This window comes from Poeciliopsis prolifica, unplaced genomic scaffold, assembly GCF_027474105.1.
Source record: "Poeciliopsis prolifica strain line A6 unplaced genomic scaffold, Auburn_PproV2 SCAFFOLD035, whole genome shotgun sequence".
Lineage (NCBI taxonomy): Eukaryota > Metazoa > Chordata > Actinopteri > Cyprinodontiformes > Poeciliidae > Poeciliopsis > Poeciliopsis prolifica.
The window spans coordinates 6,111,733-6,133,020 of NW_026562410.1; the positions used below are offsets into that span (position 1 = coordinate 6,111,733).

Below are 21,288 nucleotides of genomic sequence, written 5' to 3' on the forward strand. Positions count from 1 at the left end.
ACACTACTGTATAGACTGTAAATGGGCCAGATTGTAGCATAATTGCTAATTTACATCTGTAGTTCTAGACAAGGAGACCCAAACAACAAAAAGACATTACAAACATACAATCAAGAATTAACAAACATTCACAAAAAAACACAGTAAAAAGTTAGTTAGGTTTTTTTGAAATATTATTTATCTATTTAGATATAAGAAACATGTAGGTAAATTTTATAAAAATCAAAATCAGATCTTTAGTTTGTTTCGTTACCAGAAAAACAGGGCTCAACAGGTGTTGACACCTCAACATATATTGTTGTTTTGAAAAAACGTAGTAATTCGGCCGTTGAAGAGTCTCAACTCTTAAGTGTTTTAACAACAATTTGAGGAAGAGAGTAACGTGGCACCCTTTCAACTTGGCGTTCCCCATTGAACAGCCACAGAATACATAGCTCTCTGATCTCGGCCGGGGGGCTCCAGGGAATGGCTCCCAGGGTTGGGCACTGTCCCAAGGAGTCCCCAGGAAAGGCCCAGTCCGGTGCCAGTCACCTGGCACCCTTGCAACTGACCAAGCCCCAGTGAGCATCGCTCTGGGTAAACGATTCCCAGACCCTGGATCTCGTCCAGGGACCACCGACTTACCTTCTGCCACCTAACCCTTACCCTAAACCTTACAGTTTTAGTGCATCCAATGCCTGCATGGAACTTGGCTGGATCCCCTGGTTCTAGAGACTCTGAAGGGGTCCCTTCAGAGTCCCCTGGTATCCCTTCAGAGTCCCTGGTATCCCTTCAGAGTCCCTTTAACTCTGCAAGTTGAGCCTCCTGTGATGGTCGAGAGGTTTAGTCTCAATAAAGAAAATAGTAGTCTGCAAGGATTGTACACAGAGTCTCAATCAAGATTCAATAATTTATTACAAAAACAGCTGGTTAAAAAAAGGAGGCATAGACAGTTCCTGACAAGAAATCAATACACAAGTTTGTGAGAGATTCTTAACTGGCCCAAAACGGGGAAAAGGAGGCGCGGTCCTCTACTGTTTCCAGTAGAGGTCCGACCGATCCTCCGGTTCCCAGCGAACCTCCAGCGGCGACCTAGCAGTCCCCACTCCTACAGTTGGCCGCCAGATCAGCAGCACTCCTTGGGGCCAGTCCTCCATCTCCAGATTAAATCTGAGAGAGAGTCTTAGCTGGCCCAACAACAAGGGAGGGGAAAGGGATGTAGTCCTCTGCTGCTCCCAGGCCGACCGATCCTCCGGTTCCCAACAGACCTCCAGCTGCGATCCCGCAATTCCCGCTCTTCCAGCTGGGCTCCAGCTCCTCTGCGGCGTCCAGATCAGCAGTACTCCTTTTGGGCCAGTCCTCCATCTCCAAACCTCCAGTCCACCTCCGTCCTCCTACAACCGACGTCTGTAGCCCACCTGGTCCATCTGCCCGTCCAGCTGCAGCCGTCTCACCTGGCCGTCTTCTCCAGCCGTGTTGTACCAATCAAAACATGCAACACAACAACCCAACATTTAAACCAAAATAATCTAGGAAACTAACTAACTTCAAAATACACAGTCCAAACAATATAAGAATCATAAATTAACTCAAAAGAAAAACAAGATCACCTTGCCACACTCCAGGTCCTCATTTTTTTCTGTGGCCATTTCTCAACAAAGAAATCACAGACAAGCAATGTTAGATAAACTGCATTAATCTAACATCCACATAATATCTTGAAGCAACTCACATACCTGTTCAAAACAGAAATAACCCAGTACAGCAGTCTGGGCTCTGGCTTTCCCTCACACACCTTAAACGATCAAAGAGCAAAAATAACCAAGTTGTTTCGGTAAATTCAACAAATGTCGCTGTGGTGGGAATTAAATACCCAATACAGTGCTGCACCTACATAAAACAATTGAAAAGCAATATATAAGGACTTGTAAAGTTAGCATACATGCTTTTTTTTAGAATATTTTCATACACAAACTGATGACAGCTCTATATACTCACCTCTCCCCAGCGCAGCTCGGCGCGAACTGAGTAGAATAGCGCGAACACACAGGAAACAAGAAAATAAAAGCTTCTCTACCAAAATAAAATTACAACTCGAAAACCAAGAAAAACAACTATACATAGATAATAAATATGGATTTGGGATGAAATATCAACAACTTCTTTTTTTTTTTGCATACTTGATTTTCATCCCAACATTTTGTGTTACGGTGATGAAATGATTTTTTGCATTAAAATAAAACAATTTGTCAAAAATGCCTATTTTTGTTTAAATCTGTCCGTCTGTGCACACTGAAGTTCTTGAAAAAATGTGGGGTAAAAAAGAAAAAAGGTTTTGTGGTTTCTTCATGGAAATTGTGTTTCGGTAAAGAATTTATATGAGTAAAATGTTTAAAAATACCTACAAAATGTGAATATAAATTGTAATTTTGCAGTGAAAAGTTAAATTAGGCTGTATTTCATGAAGAGTGAGTGTTTTTGTGTGTGCATAATGTTTCTTAGAATTTTTGCTGCGGGTTGGACCATGTTTATGATTTTGGGGTTGACTGTCCCGAGGGCCCCAATGACCACGGCCACCACTGTGGTCTTTACCTTCCAGACCCTCTCCAGTTCCTCCGTGAGACCCTGGTATTTCTCCAATATCTATCTATCTATCTATCTATCTATCTATCTATCTATCTATCTATCTATCTATCTATCTATCTATCTATCTATCTATCTATCTATCTATCTATCTATCTATCTATCTATCTATCTATCTATCTATCTATCTATCTATCTATCTATCTATCTATCTATCTATCTATCTATCTATCTATCTATCTATCTACTATCTATCTATCTATCTATCTATCTATCTATCTATCTATCTATCTATAAGGAATAGGGCCTTATTCCATATTGTATTGATTTAATTTTATTGGCTGCACAGTGGCGCAGTGGGTAGCGCTGTTTCCTTGCAGCAAGACGGTCCTGTGTTCGATTCCCGGCCCGGGGTCTTTCTGCAGGGAGTTTGCATGTTCTCCCTGTGCATGCTGGGTTCTCTCCTGGTTCTCCGGCTTCCTCCCACAGTCCAAAAACATGACTGTCAGGTTAATTGTTCTTTCCAAATTCTCCTTAGGTGTCAGTGTGTGTGTGCATGCTTGTTGTCCTGTTTGTCTTTGTGTTGCCCTGCGACAGACTGGCGACCTGTCCAGGGTGGACCCCACCTCTTGCCCGGGACGCAGCGGAAGATAGGCGCCAGCACCTCCCGACCCCGATAGGGAGAAGGGTGCTCAGAAAATGGATGGATCGATGGATGGATGTTCTGTGTTTGTATGTGCTTACATTAGTTTTTTCTGTCTTAGTCTCTCGTTGTTACGGAGCCCCCTAGGGGACATGGGGATTTTTTTCTTTTGCGTCCCCTCGCAAAACTTTTGTGTTCCCTCTCAAAATGAAAAAGTTTGAGGCAGCGTTCCGGAACAAGACGAAGATGACAGTGGAGCAGACAGTACACTCGTGTGTGAGTTTTGTGAATTTTTATTTTGAAATTGGCCTGCAATATAAGAATATTCAGTCTCTGCTTGCCAAAAAGCATGGGTGTCACAACAGTATGCGACATTTGAAAAGAATACTTAGTGCACGAGGACACACTCGTCGCTACTATTTTGCTAACTTGGCAAGTCTGGTGGAATTCGTCAGGAGAGAACTTCAGTCCTCTGGACAGCTTCACGAATATCGTTGGATGTATGCCAAATGCAGGCAACATGGACTTTGTGTAAGGAAGGAGGATGTCCGTCTGATCATGAGAGAATTAGATCCAGCAGGAGTGTCCTCAAAACAAGCCAGACGTCTTCAAAGAAGAAACTACTTCTCAAAGGGTCCGAACTTTATTTGGCACATTGACTCTTATGATAAACTGAAGCCATTTGGCTTTGTATTACGAAGCATCGGTGGATTTTCACGAAAGATTATCTGGCTCAATGCATACACCACAAATAGTGATCCCAAGTTGGTAGGAGGGTATTACACTGAAGCAGTAAAGCGTTTGGGAGGGTGACCGAGAGTTGTTAGAGGGGATTGGTACAGAAAATGTTTATGTCAGAGACTTCCAGAGATTCCTCATTCCCACTCAGCCCAACGACCCTCTTGAAAGTTACCTCAAAGGAGCAAGCACTGCAAATCAAAGGATTCAATATTGGTGGCGCTTTCTGCGCGTGGAGTGTATGGAGTTGTTCGTACAATACTTGAATGTCAAGCGAACGCTCAATTTTGTGACGTAGGTGCATACTTTTATCACACTGAAAATTGGAAATAACGCACGACGGTGGCACACCCATAAACGAAAGTGATATGTTTCTACAAAGAGAAGTAGATGTCTTTGTGTTTATATGTGGTAAATTATAATATCATGAAACAAAGCGATTCTCCAGTTGTTCTTTCGTGGTCGCTGTTCACACATCTGTGGTGCTGAAAATGCACTGGTTACTTTTTCTACCTTAATGTCATAACACGAAAGAGCAGGTTACTTGCTGTTATAGTGTGAGATTTTACACTACAGCAGCAACAAGGGATCATTTTGACAGCTGCATTTAAACCTCTATTATAATGAAGATACATTCAATTTCATTGGCTATTTTTTAAAACCAAATCAAAAGTGAACGAATTTTAACCCAATAGCAGGCGTTTAAATATGCATTAAGTTTCTAACTGTGTCAAAAGTCAAAACTGTTACAAGATACCAAAGTAATCTTTAAAATCAATTCATCTAAGAAATGTCACAATGTATTTCTATAACTCGGTAACAACTGTAATTGTATGAATGACAGTTCTAAACAGCAAGTCTGAAAGTACTTTATAGGAGCTGTTTCTCCTTTCTTAGTTAAATCTTATTTAGATTTAGTTAATTTTTATTTCTTCCTTATTTTCTAGTTGATTTATAATTAAAATTTTTGTTCAGTTATTTAAAATAAGTTTGCTGGTTCATTTAAGTTAATTAATTAAATTTTGGGACGTGGGTGTTACACAGTACAGATTTGAACTAGCACATTATGCATGTGGGTGGTCAAAAGGTTTTTTACCAGTCTATTCAGTTAGTCATCAGTCAGTCTATCCAATCGGTCAGCCAGTTCATAAAAACAACAGGTGTAGGAATCAGACTGAAAGAAGTAGTGGAATTCTGTGAGGCCTGTTACTTGTTTTGTCTGAATAGTGGAATAAAACAAAGAACTGCATTTTGACCTTTTGTAGAATCCATGATGCACCATTTGCACTATTTGAGTTGAATTCACCTTTTAGTCTTACGTTTTGTTACTTTTGAATTTGAGTTTTGGACAAATAGTCAGTACAACCTAAATAAACATTATTTTGTAATTATGACATAAAACAGTGACTATGCCTAATCCTTTTTTATAGCTGAGGTTAACAAAAATGTACTCAATTTTTCTGTTTTATGTTACAGGATGAGCTGGATGACACAGCACAACTATGGAATACACACCACATCAGGCCATCTAAAAACTTGCACGTTCCCAGCGGTCGGCCCAATGTGATGTATGCCCTACCTGAACTGTACAGAACTACAGACTTCCTCACTCCTTTTGAAGTAGAACAGATTCAACTGTGTAGAGATGCATGCACTTTTCGGCAGACCATACCATGTGATTCTGCTGTGTATGACATTTGCAATGTTTAATGGCAGAATATGGTCTAATGACACCATCAGATCCATATGATTCTGTGAAACTGTACATGTTACTGAGAGATGCCATTAGAGGATTACTGTGAGTATTGACTGGAAAGAGCCTGCCATGTTAGGGTTCCACATGTCTCAAAACGGAGCTGCTTGTTTTCGATTATGAGACATTAACATGCATTCTAACTGTTAAACTTGATAAATAATCTGACTCTTTTTTTTCCCTTTCTAAAGTATTAAAATAGAAGCAGAAAACTAAATGTCCCTCTTACAACATTAATCCATCTAAGTGCTGATTTATTTTGCTAAGTGCAAAAGTCAACATGCACAACACACAGCTGTGGATAAATGTTTACGCAAATTGCATATTTGCGTAAACATTTATTGTGAACATTCACAGGAAATCCAAACATGTATCAAAAATAAAAACTTTGCAAGACAATTACTTCATGTTTAAGTTTACCTAAAAACATTTTGGCACCACCAAAACAATAAAACAGGTCACCAGAAAACCAAGGTTGGCGGATGTTACAAACACTCTGAATTTTGTTGTATTTTAAGTATTGTTGTGTTTACTTCATTTCCATTATCCAACCATCAAAATAAACTTTCTGTTGAATTTCTAAACATACTTTGATAAAGATGAAAATACATCAATTTCACTGCTGGAATACTATCAGGAACTATTAGATAAAATGGCCAAAATTACAAGAACTGTGAATTCTTATCCCTTTAATTCCTAAAAACACTCTTTCACATTTAGAAAATTCTACAAGAAACAATGTTTTTAAACCAGCGTTATGTTATGTTCTCAACATTGTGCATATCAACAAATGAAAGGGTAAAGAATGAATGTATTTTGATCAATTAGTCAAACTCCAAATTTGGTTCTATTACAAGTTTTTTCCTGCAAACACATGTGCTATTAAAATATCTTGATGAAATTTCAGCTGCGTGACAGAACTTTATTAAAACAAATATGAAAACTAACTACTGGTCTAATTGCAACTGGCGGTTATTAAATTCTGGAAACTATACAAAATTGGAAATTGTTTACCCTTTGGGTTTTCAAGCAAAAACACAAACCTTTCAACATTGCACAGCTTTTAAGCATTGAAAATGGAAACCCACAATTTAACAATCATGAACATTGTGCATAATGCAGAATAATATAGGATTTAATTGAGCATAAATGTCAACTACCTTTTCAAGCTTAAATAATATCCATCAACATGAAGTTGCTTACCAAGATACTGTCAAACTCTGCTCTAAATTCTGGGTAGGAACTGTAAGTGTAAGGCACATCAATGATTGCTGCACATGTGTGTGCAACAGGTCTTCTCCCAAAACCGTTTCAGCATTGAATGTAACCTTAATTTTTTCTGTGCATAAAACGGAGGACCTGTGCAAAATCGCAAAAATTTTCTAGTTTGCGCTGATCTGCATTCCTAATGTACCTCTGCAAGTAAGTAAATGTTGTCTGCTCTTCCTGTGATAAAGCCTCTGTTTGCAGCATGTCAACTGCAAACATTCGTTTGTTGCTTTTTTGGACTCATAAATGAAGGACACCAGCTGGATGACACAGATTTAATGCAATGCCTTTGAAAATGTCAGTAAAGCAATCAACGATATACTTTGGTTCTTGTAATATGACTTTATGAGCCATGATCTGTATTGCTTGCTTGATATTTTCCTGAGATGGAATGCAGTGAGCCCCCATCTGTGAAAACAGATCCAACAAATTTTCCTCCTCATCCTCTTCCAATACTCCACTGAGGGCCTTTTCTGTGGTACTTCTCTCGCTCTCTGACAAATACTTAGAAAAGGAGGACAAACCAAACTTCTTCTTCTTCCTGATAACTCTGCCTGCGAATTACTTTTTAAAGCGACAGTTTTTATAGTTATATTTATATTATTGACATTTTAACTGGATTACTACTAACCTAAGGACTGGGGGATTTTCGTACTTTATTTTATTTTTACCTACTTTTCTTTACCTCCAAGTTAAACCAGGGCAAAATGCCTCCGACTGACCCCAAGGACATGAGCAGCATTTTACAACGACTTCAGTTTATAGAAATGAAGATCAAACTGCTGGAGGTGAACTTTGAGATCAACGCTGCCTGTGGAAATGAAACGACCCTTCCTCAAATCAACGGAGAGGTCGGGAGCCCTGCATCGAGCAGCTCACCCTGGAACGCTCTGGGTGCCAAGCCGAAACGGGAGTCTCGCACTGCGGATCCGATGAGACGACTATCAGAGAGAACCCGCACCTGGACGAATCAGCGTGGCCGGCTCTGAGCCGAAACCCACCTTCAACTTCAACACCTGCTCCGCCAAAGAAAGACAAACAAGCAGCTGCAACCAAAACGCCTCCACCGACCCCACTGACCCGCTGACCCGCTGACCCCGCTCCAGGGACAAAGCAACCTGCACGAGCCTCAAAAACATTCTGACTCTGTGGGAATCCCACTGAAAAACAGATTTTCTGCACTCCAGCCTGAGCCTCTGAGTGAAACTTCGCCTTCAAATATCAACAGTGAGGCAAGACCAAACATCCATCCCCCAAAGCTCCAAAGGACAAAGCGACCACCAGGAAAACTAAAGGTAACCCAAAAGTGCTTGTTGTTGGAGATGAGGCAGTAAAGGGAATCAGTGACGTTTGCAATCCAAGGAAAACAAGAGTGATGTATTTTCCTGGTGACACTGTATCTGATTAACCAAAAACTGCTCTCTCTAACCACTGATCAGCCAGATATTCAGACTTTAGTTGTGCATGTTGGAGCCAACGATCTGGCAAAGCAAAAGTCTGAGATTCTGAAAAAGGACTTTAACATTCTTCTGGACACTATGGGAAAACTGAGAATGAAGTTATTTCTCAGTGGTCCAATTCCATCACCTCAATGGGGAGATGAAAAACACTCCAGGCTGCTCACGATCAACAAATGGCTGATTAAAACCTGCTCTACCAGCTCAGTGACCTTCATCGATAACCTCTGGATCTATGGCAGCGCTTTCACCTTTTTGGAGAGGAGGAGCAATCTTAATAAACATGGGATAAAGCTACTCACTGCAAACCTTTTTTATTTTATCAACAAGGACAGCAACAGGATCATCGCGCCAGAAGAACAGGCTCAAGGATGTCTGACTAGGATGGAACGCTCCCCGGATCAGGAGCACGATATTCCAAAACAAGCTGATAAATCGACTGGAGACGGAGCGACTGCTTCCCTCGCTCCTTCCCCTCCCTCTCTGCCTCCAATCATTCACAGGATTCAATGGATACCAATGAAGAAATGTCTTCCGGACCAGAGTTTTTTAAATTTACAGATGGAATGAATCAACAGGTTCGCCTCGGCACGTCTCTCCTTAGTACTCACGTAGCAGACCTCACTACATTTAAGCCACCTGCCCCTGACTTTCCAGAGGATCCATCACTCTGCGTCTCTGAGGTCTGAGGCTGGGGACCAGATATTATCTTTACACCCGTCTTCCTCCAGAATGCAACTGGCCCCTGGAAATGCAGAACAGGACATTACCTGTCCGGATCACTACAAGAAAATTTACAAAAAATAGAAATATGAAATACAGCGGTCCTAATTTGAACCTCAGGCTGACCCTGCTAAAGGAACCTCAGACTGAAAATCTTTTGGCCTCCAAGTCACTTAAAATAGCACTTTTAAATACCAGATCACTCTGTGCTAAAGCTCTATTAATTAATGATTTCATCACTGAGTATAATGTTGATGTTATGTTTCTGACAGAAACATGGTTGAATGACGATAATGACCAAATTGTACTCATTGAATCAGCGCCTCCTGACTACAATTTTTTAAGTGAGAATAGAAAACATAAAAAAGGAGGAGGCGTGGCTTCTATATTTAAAAATACCATAAACTGTAGTAAAATCTCTTCGGTCATTTCACATCTTTTGAGTATCTTGGAATTCAGGTTAAAGGCTTCAAACGAACTTTGACACTAACTTTATACAAAACTCCAGCATATGTGGAAAATTTCTTGACTGACTTGAATGATCTTTTATCTCTCATATGCATGATTTTGATTGTTTAATAATTGTTGGTGATTTTAACATTCATGTGGACAAACCCGAAAACAGAGGAGCAAAAAAGCTCTTGATATTTTAGAAAATTTTGGTTAACACAACATGTCAAACAAGCAACACACACTCCAGGACACACACTGGACCTGGTTATCAGTAAGGGTGTGACTATTTCCAATGTCTCTGTAACTGATGTCGCCCTGTCGGATCACTTTGCTGTTATCTTTGAAGGTTCTTTATTCTTTGACCCACTTGGACAAACAGCTACTGTCACAAAACGTTCTTTCACAGAAAAACACAACAGAAACATTTAATCAAATCTATTCTTCCTCCTCACCCTTAAGCTGTAATGATGTAGATCAGTTGTTAGATGATTTTCAGTCTAAAGTCTCATATATCATTAATTCCATTGCCCCATTAAAGTAAAGGTTTTGACTGGTAGAAAGAAATCTCCATGGAGAAATGCACAAATAGTTCGGTCTGCAAGACAAGTCTGCCGCAGGGCAGAACGATAATGGCGTAAAACTCAACTTCATGTTCATCATGACATCTACAAAGAAAAAACTACGTAACTATCACTTAACACTAAAACATGCAAGGGAGGCTTTCTTGGCAGATGTCATAAACAAAAAACATCAATAATGCTCGAACTTTATTTGCAACAGTTGACAGGCTCACAAACCCTCCTGTGACGTTACACATGAACTCCAATCTAATGCTGCCTGGAACAGGTTTTCCAGCTTCTTTTCAGGAAAATCCAAAAAATCAGAGGATTAATCTGCACATCAACTTCAAAGCCAGAACCATTGCTGTACCAAAAACAAAACAAATACAGAAAAAATGACCCATTTTCAACTACTTAATTATAAAACTCTAGAAGAAATTATAAGTCAATTAAGTTCAAGCTCCTGCTGTCTGGATGTCCTACCCACACATTTCTTTAAGAAAGTCCTGCTGTTATTGCTACTGATCTGATCCAAATAGTAACTCATCGCTTACATCAGGTGTTTTCCCCCAGGCCTTGAAAACAGCAGTCATCAAACCACTGTTAAAAAAGAACAACCTGGACAAATCACTATTGCAGAATTACAGGCCAATCTCAAATCTCCCATTCATCAGCAAAGTTATTGAAAAAAACTGTGTGTAAACAATAAATAGTTTCCTCATGATGACCAACTGCTTGACACTTTCCAGTCTGGTTTTCGTGCTCACCACAGCACGGAGACTGCCCTCGTAAAAGTATTCAATGATATTCATATAAATACGGACTGTAGCAGAACCACGGTGCTGGTTCTGTTGGACCTCAGTGCAGCTTTTGACACTGTCGACCATGACATATTATTGAATCGACTTGAAAGTTGGGTTGGACTCTCTGGGTTCGGTGCTCGACTGGTTTGAATCCTACATAAAGAACAGGGATTTCTTTGTTTCAATTGGAAACTTCATCAAAGAGGTCAAAGGTCACATGTGGGTACCCCAAGGTTCAATCCTAGGACCCCTCTATTTAATATTTATATTCTCCACTAGCTCAGGTTATAACAGGAAATAATATTAGCTACCATAACTATGCAGATGACACACAGCTCTACATTACGATGTCACCAGGTGACTCTGAACCCATCCAATCACTGAATAAATGTTTAGAACAGATAAATGTGTGGATGTGCCAAAACTTTCTCCAACTGAACAAAAATAAAAACTGAAGTCATTATTTTTGGACCTAAAGAGGAACGATCTAGAGTCAATGCACAGCTTCAGTTATTACAACTAAAAACTAGCGATCAGGCCCGAAACCTGGGAGTAGTGATGGACTCGGAGCCACATAAAGACCAGAGCCACATAAAGACAGTAACAAAATCAGCCTTCTACCACCTGAAGAACATCTCCAGGATAGAGGACTAATGTCAGCCAGATCTAGAGAAACTTATTCATGCGTTTGTCTTCTTCTACTGCTTGAAGACCAAGTACAGAGGCAACTATGAATGTCTTGGACAACCTGACTGGAAATATGCCATAATCAATGAGTCCTTTGGCCCCAAATTCGGCTTACTGCATATCACCTCTCTTTGGAAAAGTCTGGTCTGAGTTTTGGCACCCTCTCCTCCTCCCCTTCACAGAGCTCCAAGAACTGCTCCCAGAAAGCTGTATACATGTCCCTTGACACTCCACTGTCGTCCACAGCCATTTCATGATTAATTCCATTCTTAATTCTGATTCCATTATGCTTTTGTCTATGAACAACTTAAGAAGGTCATCTATGACTATGGCACAGCGGATATGTGCATACCTGGTCTTTGGGATGTCCTACATCTCCAGTGGAAGACGGTAGTGCATAATTTTCTGTTGAAGGGATCATGTGTACTACAGCTGTTTGTGGAGCCTGGAATATAACATGAATTAGAACAGTACATTTTAGTTGTCATATTTTCTTCATAAGACAACCAAGAGTTTGAAAAGACATAGTAATAATTTAGATATGTAAGTATCTAATTTAGGAACTTCATGACATTCATTACATTGGTGTAACGTTATTTTTAAAAATGCAAACAAATCATGTACAGAAGCAAATAAAATTTTAAAACAAAACACATTTACTTCTGAAAAGTTTTCGGCTTCTGTCTCAGGATGACTGGCCATCATGGGAAGAGTAGAAGCAAGCTCACCATCACCATCTTCTGACCTTGATCTCCCCAGCGTCCCTACAGGTTTCCCGGCGTCCCCCAGGTCTCCCTGGCGTCCCTCCAGATTTTCCCGGCGTCCCTACAGGTTTTCCCGGCGTCCCTCCAGGTCTCCCCGGCGTCCCTACAGGTCTTCCCGGCGTCCCTCCAGGTCTCCCCGGCGTCCCTACAGGTCTCCCCGGGGTCCCTACAGGTTTTCCCGGCGTCCCTCCAGATTTTCCCGGCGTCCCTCCAGGTTTCCCCAGCGTCCCTACATGTCTCCCGGGGTCCCTACAGGTCTCCCTGGCGTCCCTTCAGGTTTCCCCAGGCTCCCTACAGGTTTCCCCAGGGTCCCTACAGGTTTCCCCGGTGTCCCTACAGGTTTCCCCGGGGTCCCTACAGGTTTCCCCGGGGTCCCTACAGGTTTCCCCGTCGTCCCTCCAGGTCTCCCCTGCGTCCCTACAGGTTTCCCCCTGGGTCCCTACAGGTCTCCCTGCGTCCCTACAGGTTTCCCCAGGGTCCCTACAGGTTTCCCCCGGGTCCCTACAGGTTTCCCCGGGTTCCCTACAGGTTTCTCCGGGGTCCCTACAGGTTTCCCCAGGGTCCCTACATGTTTCCCCGGGCTCCCTACAGGTTTCCCCGGGGTCCCTACAGGTTTCCCCGGGGTCCGTACAGGTTTCCCCAGGGTCCCTACAGGTTCCCCCGGGTCCCTACAGGTTTCCCCAGGGTCCCTACAGGTTTCCCCGGGGTCCCTACAGGTTTCCCCGGGCTCCCTACAGGTTTCCCCGGGCTCCCTACAGGTTTCCCCGGGGTCCCTACAGGTTTCCCCGGGGTCCCTACAGGTTTCCCCGAGGTCCCTACAGGTTTCCCCGGGGTCCCTACAGGTTTCCTCAGGGGCCCTACAGGTTCCCCGGGGTCCCTACAAGTTTCCCCGGAGTCCCTACAGATTTCCCAGCGTCCCTCCAGGTCTCCCCTGCGTCCCTACAGGTTTCCCCGGGGTCCTACAGGTTTTCCCAGGGTCCCTACAGGTTTCCCCGGGCTCCCTACAGGTTTCCCCGGCTCCCTACAGGTTTCCCCAGGGTCCCTCCAGGTCTCCCCTTCGTCCCTACAGGTTTCCTCCTGGGTCCCTACAGGTTTCCTCCTGGGTCCCTACAGGTTTCCCAGGGTCCCTACAGGTTTCCCCGGGCTCCTACAGGTTTCCCCGGGGTCCCTACAGGTTTCCCCGGGGTCCCTACAGATTTCCCCGGGGTCCCTACAGGTTTTCCCGGCGTCCCTCCAGGTCTCCCCTGCGTCCCTCCAGGTCTCCCCGGGGTCCCTACAGGTTTTCCTGGCGTCCCTCCAGATTTTCCCGGCGTCCCTCCAGGTTTCCCCAGCGTCCCTACATGTCTCCCCGGGGTCCCTACAGGTCTCCCCGGGGTCCCTACAGGTTTTCCGGCGTCCCTCCAGGTCTCCCCTGCGTCCCTCCAGGTCTCCCCGGGGTCCCTACAGGTTTTCCTGGCGTCCCTCCAGATTTTCCCGGCGTCCCTCCAGGTTTCCCCAGCGTCCCTACATGTCTCCCCGGGGTCCCTACAGGTCTCCCCGGGGTCCCTACATGTTTCCCTGGGGTCCCTACAGGTCTCCCTGGCGTCCGTCAGGTTTCCCCAGGCTCCCTACAGGTTTCCCCAGGGTCCCTACAGGTTTCCCCGGTGTCCCTACAGGTTTCCCCGGGGTCCCTACAGGTTTCCCCGTCGTCCCTCCAGGTCTCCCCTGCGTCCCTACAGGTTTCCCCCTGGGTCCCTCCAGGTCTCCCCTGCGTCCTACAGGTTTCCCCAGGGTCCCTACAGGTTTCCCCGGGTCCCTACAGGTTTCCCCGGGTTCCCTACAGGTTTCCCCGGGGTCCCTACAGGTTTCCCCAGGGTCCCTACAGGTTTCCCCGGGGTCCCTACAGGTTTCCCCAGGGTCCCTACAGGTTTCCCCGGGGTCCCTACAGGTTTTCCTGGCGTCCCTCCAGATTTTCCCGGCGTCCCTCCAGGTTTCCCCAGCGTCCCTAATGTCTCCCGGGGTCCCTACAGGTCTCCCCGGGGCCCCTACAGGTTTCCCTGGGGTCCCTACAGGTCTCCCTGGCATCCCTTCAGGTTTCCCCAGGCTCCCTACAGGTTTCCCCGGGGTCCCTACAGGTTTCCCCGGTCTCCCTACAGGTTTCCCCGGGTCCCTACAGGTCTCCCCTGCGTCCCTACAGGTTTCCCCAGGGTCTCTACAGGTTCCCCGGGTCCCTACAGGTTTCCCCGGGTTCCCTACAGGTTTCCCCGGGGTCCCTACAGGTTTCCCCAGGGTCCCTACAGGTTTTCCCGGGTCCCTACAGGTTTCCCCGGGGTCCCTACAGGTTTCCCCGGGGTCCCTACAGGTTTCCCCAGGGTCCCTACAGGTTTCCCCGGGCTCCCTACAGGTTTCCCCGGGGTCCCTACAGGTTTCCCCGGGGTCCGTACAGGTTTCCCCAGGGTCCCCTACAGGTTCCCCTGGGGTCCCTACAGGTTTCCCCCTGGGTCCCTACAGGTTTCCCCCTGGGTCCCTACAGGTTTCCCCAGGGTCCCTACAGGTTTCCCCGGGCTCCCTACAGGTTTCCCCGGGCTCCCTACAGGTTTCCCCGGGGTCCCTACAGGTTTCCCCGGGGTCCGTACAGGTTTCCCCTGGGGTCCCTACAGGTTCCCCTGCGGTCCCTACAGGTTTCCCCCTGGGTCCCTACAGGTTTCCCCGGGGTCCCTACAGGTTTCCCCAGGGTCCCTACAGGTTTCCCCGGGGTCCCTACAGGTTTCCCCGGGGTCCCTACAGGTTTCCCCGGGGTCCCTACAGGTTTCCCCGGGGTCCCTACAGGTTTCCCCGGGGTCCCTACAGGTTTCCCCGGGGTCCCTACAGGTTTTCCCAGGGTCCCTACAGGTTTCCCCAGGGTCCCTACAGGTTTCCCCGGGCTCCCTACAGGATTCCCCGGCTCCCTACAGGTTTCCCCAGGGTCCCTCCAGGTCTCCCCTGCGTCCGTACAGGTTTCCCCCTGGGTCCCTACAGGTTCCTCCTGGGTCCCTACAGGTTTCCCCCGGGTCCCTACAGGTTTCCCCGGGGTCTCTACAGGTTTCCCCGGCGTCCCTACCGATTTTCCCAGCGTCCCTACAGGTCTCCCCGGCGTCTCCTTCCTGCTGCTATCCTGACCAGCCTCTGAGTCCTGAGTCCTCTGTACCGGAGACCATCAATATTTGCACATGATGGTGCAAATATTGTTTCCCCGGGGTCCAAGTGCAAGACCGGTCTCGAGTACAGCAATACAGGCAATCCCTATTCCGAAGCCTAGGGCAAAACATTTTAAGAAAGATGGCTTCTGCACTGGCACGTCTTCATCCAGCTCCTTGTCCATGTTCAACTCTCTATCCTCCCCCTTTTTTTGAGATGTTTTCTTTTTTTCCTTAGATACTTGTATTCCTCTCGCAATTTCAAAATTTCGTTCTCCATTTTCTCAACTTCCTGTTGTTTTCAAGCTCGTGCTCTGCAAGTTGAGCCTCCAGCTCCAGATATTGTTCGTTGTCCATTGTCCAAACAAATCGCAGACAAGCAATTTCGATAGGAGAGCCTTCAACAAATGATTGATATTTTCCTGGCTGTTCCCTGGAATTCAAGAATGCAGCTCTATGATGTCACAGAGGAACGTGATGTCACAGAGGAACGTGATGTCACGTTTCCCGCTCCAGCAGAACAACTGAAAAACGTCTGAAGTTTGAATAAAAACAATTTTCATTTTCTATTTTATATTGTGAAACTAGGAAAAAAACATCTACACCATTAATCAATGAAAATATGAATTCCTATTGAGTCAGTGATATTTATCATATCATATATGAAATGTCCGATGACAATTTTAGGATTGAAACTTAATTTGCTGTTTCTGAAATGTGTCCCTGTAAAACACGCTGTAACTTATCTAGGTGTTAAAGGTCACAGGAACAGGTAGTATTTTTGCTCTTGTTTGCGAGTGTTCAAAAGAAATTCAACAGTCGGCAAGAAAGGGATTTAAGCAGAAGGAATGTTAAGGGCGCCATATGTTTTTTCACCAGTAGATGTCAGTAAAGCGCTTTGTTCTGATCTGGACAAGATTCCCTTGGAGTTTTTTTTTCTCTATAAAAATACTGCACATAAAATAATAATAATAATATAATGGGCTTTTAAATTCTGTAGCAGGAGGTTTAAATGTTTTGACACTTACTGTCTTTAATCAAATAGTAAAAATTAATCTGATTAAGAGTTTAAAAAACTCTTAAAAAAAAATTGAAAATAAACTTTCATGTGGAATATTTTCCCAAATCATCTGTTCAGCAAACCAGGGTGTATACATCTGTTGTTGTGTTGTATTTTTTTCAGTTAGGAAAACATCCAGACAAATCAGCTAAATTTCATCAGCAGCTACATAAATCATTACTGCTGTGAAACTGGGTTGATGAAAATATTAATTTGATAAGCCAGTTACTCGATACTAATTGTGAATCAGCGACCTGCGATCATTAAATCATGGAAATATAATTAACATTGCTTTTTCACCCCGAGGTTTGTACTAAAAGTACCTATTTTTCATTTGGCTTGACCAATTCTGATTTTTTTTTTCTTCAAAATTGCTGAATTTTCGTTTTCCCATTTAAATTGCCGGAAGCGAAGCTGGTGGCAGCAGAGAGTTGAGCCTCAAGTTGATCAACCTCTCACTAACTGGAGCATGTTCCTCCTGTCTGTACATCACCAATGGCAAAAAAAAAAACTTTGATTTTCCCTAATTTAGCTTCTGTAATATAATGTATAGTGTACCACCCGGTACCTCCTGCTGACTGTTGGCTCTGCTTCTCCTTAATGTTTCTGCCAGGTGGGTAAAAGCCGCTGCTGATGGGATCTGGCCTGGAAGTGAACGGCTGTAAATAGAAGACACTGCAGAACCTCAAGTGTTAAAGGAAGTTTCGGCCCAGAGCATTTAGAGGTTATGAAATAAACGTCAGAGAAAATACTGCAGCAATAATTAGAACCGCAGCATAAAGCCAAACATGCCGCAATTAAATGAATCAAAATGTCCCCAAAGAATCGGCGGGCTGACATAGGGGCCAACGGGGGATTCAGGTAGATTCCAGAGATGCAGGTTGGCTCAAAGTAATATGGGGCCCTAGACAGACGTTTAACATGTTTAAATATCAGTGAATCTGTTAGAGGGAGACCAGATTTATTGTTCTAGATCTCAGATGTGCAAACATCAAAAATTATATATAGTTAAACCCCTTGAGCTTTTTGTTCTATAAATCAGTCTGCAGCCAACTTGTTCTCAATGTTAAGATTTTATTAGGGCTTAATTAGTAAAATGGCAGCAAATAAGCTTATTTCATAACTGCATAACCTTTGACCTCTCCTCTGGTCTGTTTAACAGCTAGTCTCAGATCAACTCAGCCCTCCAGACCATCAGCAGCAGAAAAGGCAACTTTATTCCTATTGGGGAAAATATACTACAGCTGCTTTGCATTGTGCCCACATGATGGCAATGACACAGATTGATCCAATTAGATTCTTGATTAATAATGGGTTGTTGCTGTGTTGTTGTTCGGTCTTTTAGGCACATCCCTAAACAAAGGCAAATCTTTCGTCCTAGACATCTGCTGCTCAAAGATGTTTTAACGAGACAAAAAGTCGTACAGAATATTTGCTTTATTATGAAACCTGGGGGATTTGTTCACAGAAAGCCATCCTTCATTTGTACAGACCCATGAAGCAGGTTGTTGTTGCAATTACAAAAACAAAAGGAGACACTGTGTCCAGAGCAGGCTGAGGTCGCAAAACTGTTTTAATACAAAACTGAAGCACGTTTGGTTCCACGCAGCATTCAGGGACCGTAGGAATTACACGGCGGCGCTCTGACGGCTGCGTGGCACTCAACATGCTCCAGAAACTAAACATGGCATATTGTTGTGAAACCAAAACCTGACGACAATTCTAAAAGCAACTAAGCCCAAACAAAATATATTAAGTGTACAAACTCCCAACCGCCCTTTCGACCCCGCCCTCAGTCAACATTTAATATGGATTTCAGATTTCATTCACTTTTGTTTCGGAGCTATCATCCAAATAGCTCAGTTAAAATCTGACCCTCAACGACCAGCAGTCGAGTTTTAAACTGTAAAAAAACGTACTAGACATGTGAACAAGTGGTCTGGTTGATTTAGTTAAATACACGGGGAGCAGAGACGAACCTCCATGAAAATGTCCACTGAGTTCCCTTGGCATGTTCCACTTTCAATCCAATAACAGTGGTAGAGGTTATCTCATTTTTATTTTTTTAGAAAGACCAGCTGCAAGATGAATCCTTAACACTTCAAAACATGAGTGGAATGGTGAACTTTGACCCTTACGAACAACCCTCCACCTCCCAGATGCTGCATTCCAATGAAATCCTACATCCCCCCCTGTGTGACTCCGCGCAGGCGTTCTGACATTTTTCTTGCGTTGCGCTTGCAGAAACCTCGGCCATTTGCGCCAGCGAATGCTTTCCTGCCGAGAAACCGGCGCTTAACTAGACTTTAATCAAACCTCGACCAAAACCTGGCAAACCCAAAAGAGAAAGAAAAGAATGAAAGAATCCGACGTCTACAAGGAGACTCTTTTGGCCATATGTTTCCAAACATACAATTAAAGAGGGAATTAAGCAGGTAACAGAGCAGCAACAACGAAAAATATTCATCAGATCAAATCATGTGTTGGCTTTTCTCAAAATGGCCAGTCTTGTCTCTCAGTGTGGAAATAACTGTCTTGGTGTTGGAGGAGAAAAAAAACAAACAAAAAAAAACTGTGGAGGACACACAGGATGGATGGATGGATGGAGGGAACTACACCACTCGTCGCACTTCAAAAAATCTCTTCAAGTAGTAAATCTGTCCGAGTGTCATGGCCACCAGAACGAGGGCTTCGAAGAAGGACCACAGGACCACTCTGCTGTTTGTGTTGTCGTTAACTAGAAGGACAAAAACAACAAACAAAAAAAAACACAGCAGACAGGATGTGAGGATAAATTTTACTCCGCTTTATCAGAACAAACGGTTGCTGGGTTTGCGTCCTTACCCGCTCTGTGTATCCTCTCACGGACCTCCATGTACTCCTGCTCGTGCTTCACCGCCGTCATAGCGACGGCGAGCTCGTTGATCATCTCCTCCAGCTTGTTTTGATGAGCTGAAACGAGCAGCGAGCGAGCCGTTAAACCCAGAAGGACGACGCGTGCAGAGGACGTGCGTCAGGCTTCTACGCTGTACATGCAAAAAAACCGTCTTGCATCCGAGACATGATTCCTTTACAACTACAGTTCTGTGGAGGAGTATTTGCTCTGCTTATGGATTTCATCTGACTCGCATTTAAATGATTGCTGTCAAACTTTAAAATATATATATAAAAAGTCACACTTGGATAACCTGAAGAAAATGGACAGACAAGGTGAAAGTGGAACTTTTTTGGGGAAAGTTGCCCCACTTTTCAGAAAAGTGAACCATACAAACAGTGAAGCATGGTAGTGGTAGTATGATGGTCTGGAGCTGCTTTGCCGTTTTAAGACATGAATGATGTGCAGAAACCATAATTTTTCTTTCTTCTCTCTAAATGAAAATCTTGAAATAATCAAGTGTTTGGATGTTTATGCAGCAGGTTCAACCCAAACAAAATGGAAGGTTGCTGAGCAGTTGGGTCACTGTGTGCGCTTAAAGTGGATTGAGATGCTGCAAAGTAACCTTAAACTGACACTGCATGTTCATCGGTTCATTTCTGTCTGATGCTCTTCAGTAACCAAGAAAGACGAGCTAAACCTGCTGAAATCCATAAAAGAAGCAGATACTTTTTCATAGCACACCATTTCTCTGATACTCAGTGCAAACAGTTAAAAAAAACAAACATTAAGGCCGCATCTGTTGCAAACAACATCTAATATTAGTTTATAATATCAAAACAAGACTGGTTAGAGAAAACTCCACAGTGCATCCCAAATTTAATATGACAGTTTTCACTTATTCTGCCTTTCTTTTTTTCCTACCATCCCAGCTGTCACCACCTATAAAGGAGGGAAATTTACCCAAAGTAAAGTCAAAAAAGAAATTCAAACGAGAAAATCTTTAAAATAGAAACAGCATCACATAAAACGGGCCGTGTACTCAGACGTGGCCGATCTGAGTACCTTCCGTCTCCATGTCCTGGCCTTTCGGCGCCTCTCCGATGTCGATGGTGAACATGACGATCTTGGGCGTCATGGTGGACATCTTGTTGCTGAAGCAGAACCTGTAGGTTCCGTCCATGTGTGCAGCCACGGAGTATTTCCCACTCGACTCTCTGTCTCCTTTGTAAATCTGTTTACCATCAGGCCCAGTTATCTGAAGAGAGAACAATATCTGGGTAAGAAATAATGAAAGGGTGCAGTTTCACCCAGAAAACTTGCTAAGGCTGGTGGTAGGAGGCGCTGCTGTGTTTGAGTTAAACAAAAACAACTCAAATTGTGTAAAATAAAAACTCCTGACCTCTGGCTCCCTATATATGCGCATACTGGCAAACGATGTTGCCATTGTGCTTCCAACAGTTTTACTAACGAGAGGCTTGTTAACCCGTCTTTGTTTGCCATCACAGTTACTGGTGTACAAACAAATGAATAAAAACAATGCAGCCTGGTGGGGGGAGTAAAGCCTGGAGGCCCGTCAGGCTTATGAAGCTCTGTATGGGGCAGATATGTGGTAAATTCTTTTTTGACAATTTTTATTGCCATAGTATATCCACAAAAGCACAACAACACTCAAATAAAGGCCCACTCGCCTAGAATCTCAAAAGAAATTTTCAGTAATGTTCAATTTTTATGGAAGGTTTAAAAAAAATGACAGGGAAAAAAGTGAAGTAGTGAAAAGTTGACC

The 21,288-nt window shown here is 43.8% G+C and overlaps 1 protein-coding gene and 1 long non-coding RNA gene across 3 annotated transcripts; both read right to left on the reverse strand.

Annotated features, from left to right (window-relative positions):
* Window positions 1-908: 908 nt before the first annotated feature.
* LOC129374161 (uncharacterized) lies at window positions 909-12,431 on the reverse strand. Of its 2 annotated transcripts, none has more exons than XR_008607463.1 (5): window positions 12,377-12,431; window positions 12,001-12,093; window positions 1,716-1,774; window positions 1,590-1,630; window positions 909-1,441 (listed from the first exon to the last, which is right to left on the reverse strand). It is a non-coding gene; the product is annotated as an uncharacterized LOC129374161 (long non-coding RNA). The 2 variants fall into 2 exon arrangements; XR_008607462.1 differs by having other exon boundaries at window positions 12,309-12,416.
* Window positions 12,432-19,214: 6,783 nt separating this feature from the next.
* LOC129374156 (transmembrane emp24 domain-containing protein 2-like) lies at window positions 19,215-20,950 on the reverse strand. Its single transcript, XM_055052412.1, has 4 exons — window positions 20,568-20,950; window positions 20,427-20,444; window positions 19,472-19,579; window positions 19,215-19,364 (listed from the first exon to the last, which is right to left on the reverse strand). Exons 1-4 carry the CDS (start codon window positions 20,683-20,685, stop codon window positions 19,240-19,242), a joined length of 369 nt encoding a protein of 122 aa, XP_054908387.1. The 5' UTR covers window positions 20,686-20,950; the 3' UTR covers window positions 19,215-19,239.
* Between the last annotated feature and the right edge of the window lie 338 nt (window positions 20,951-21,288).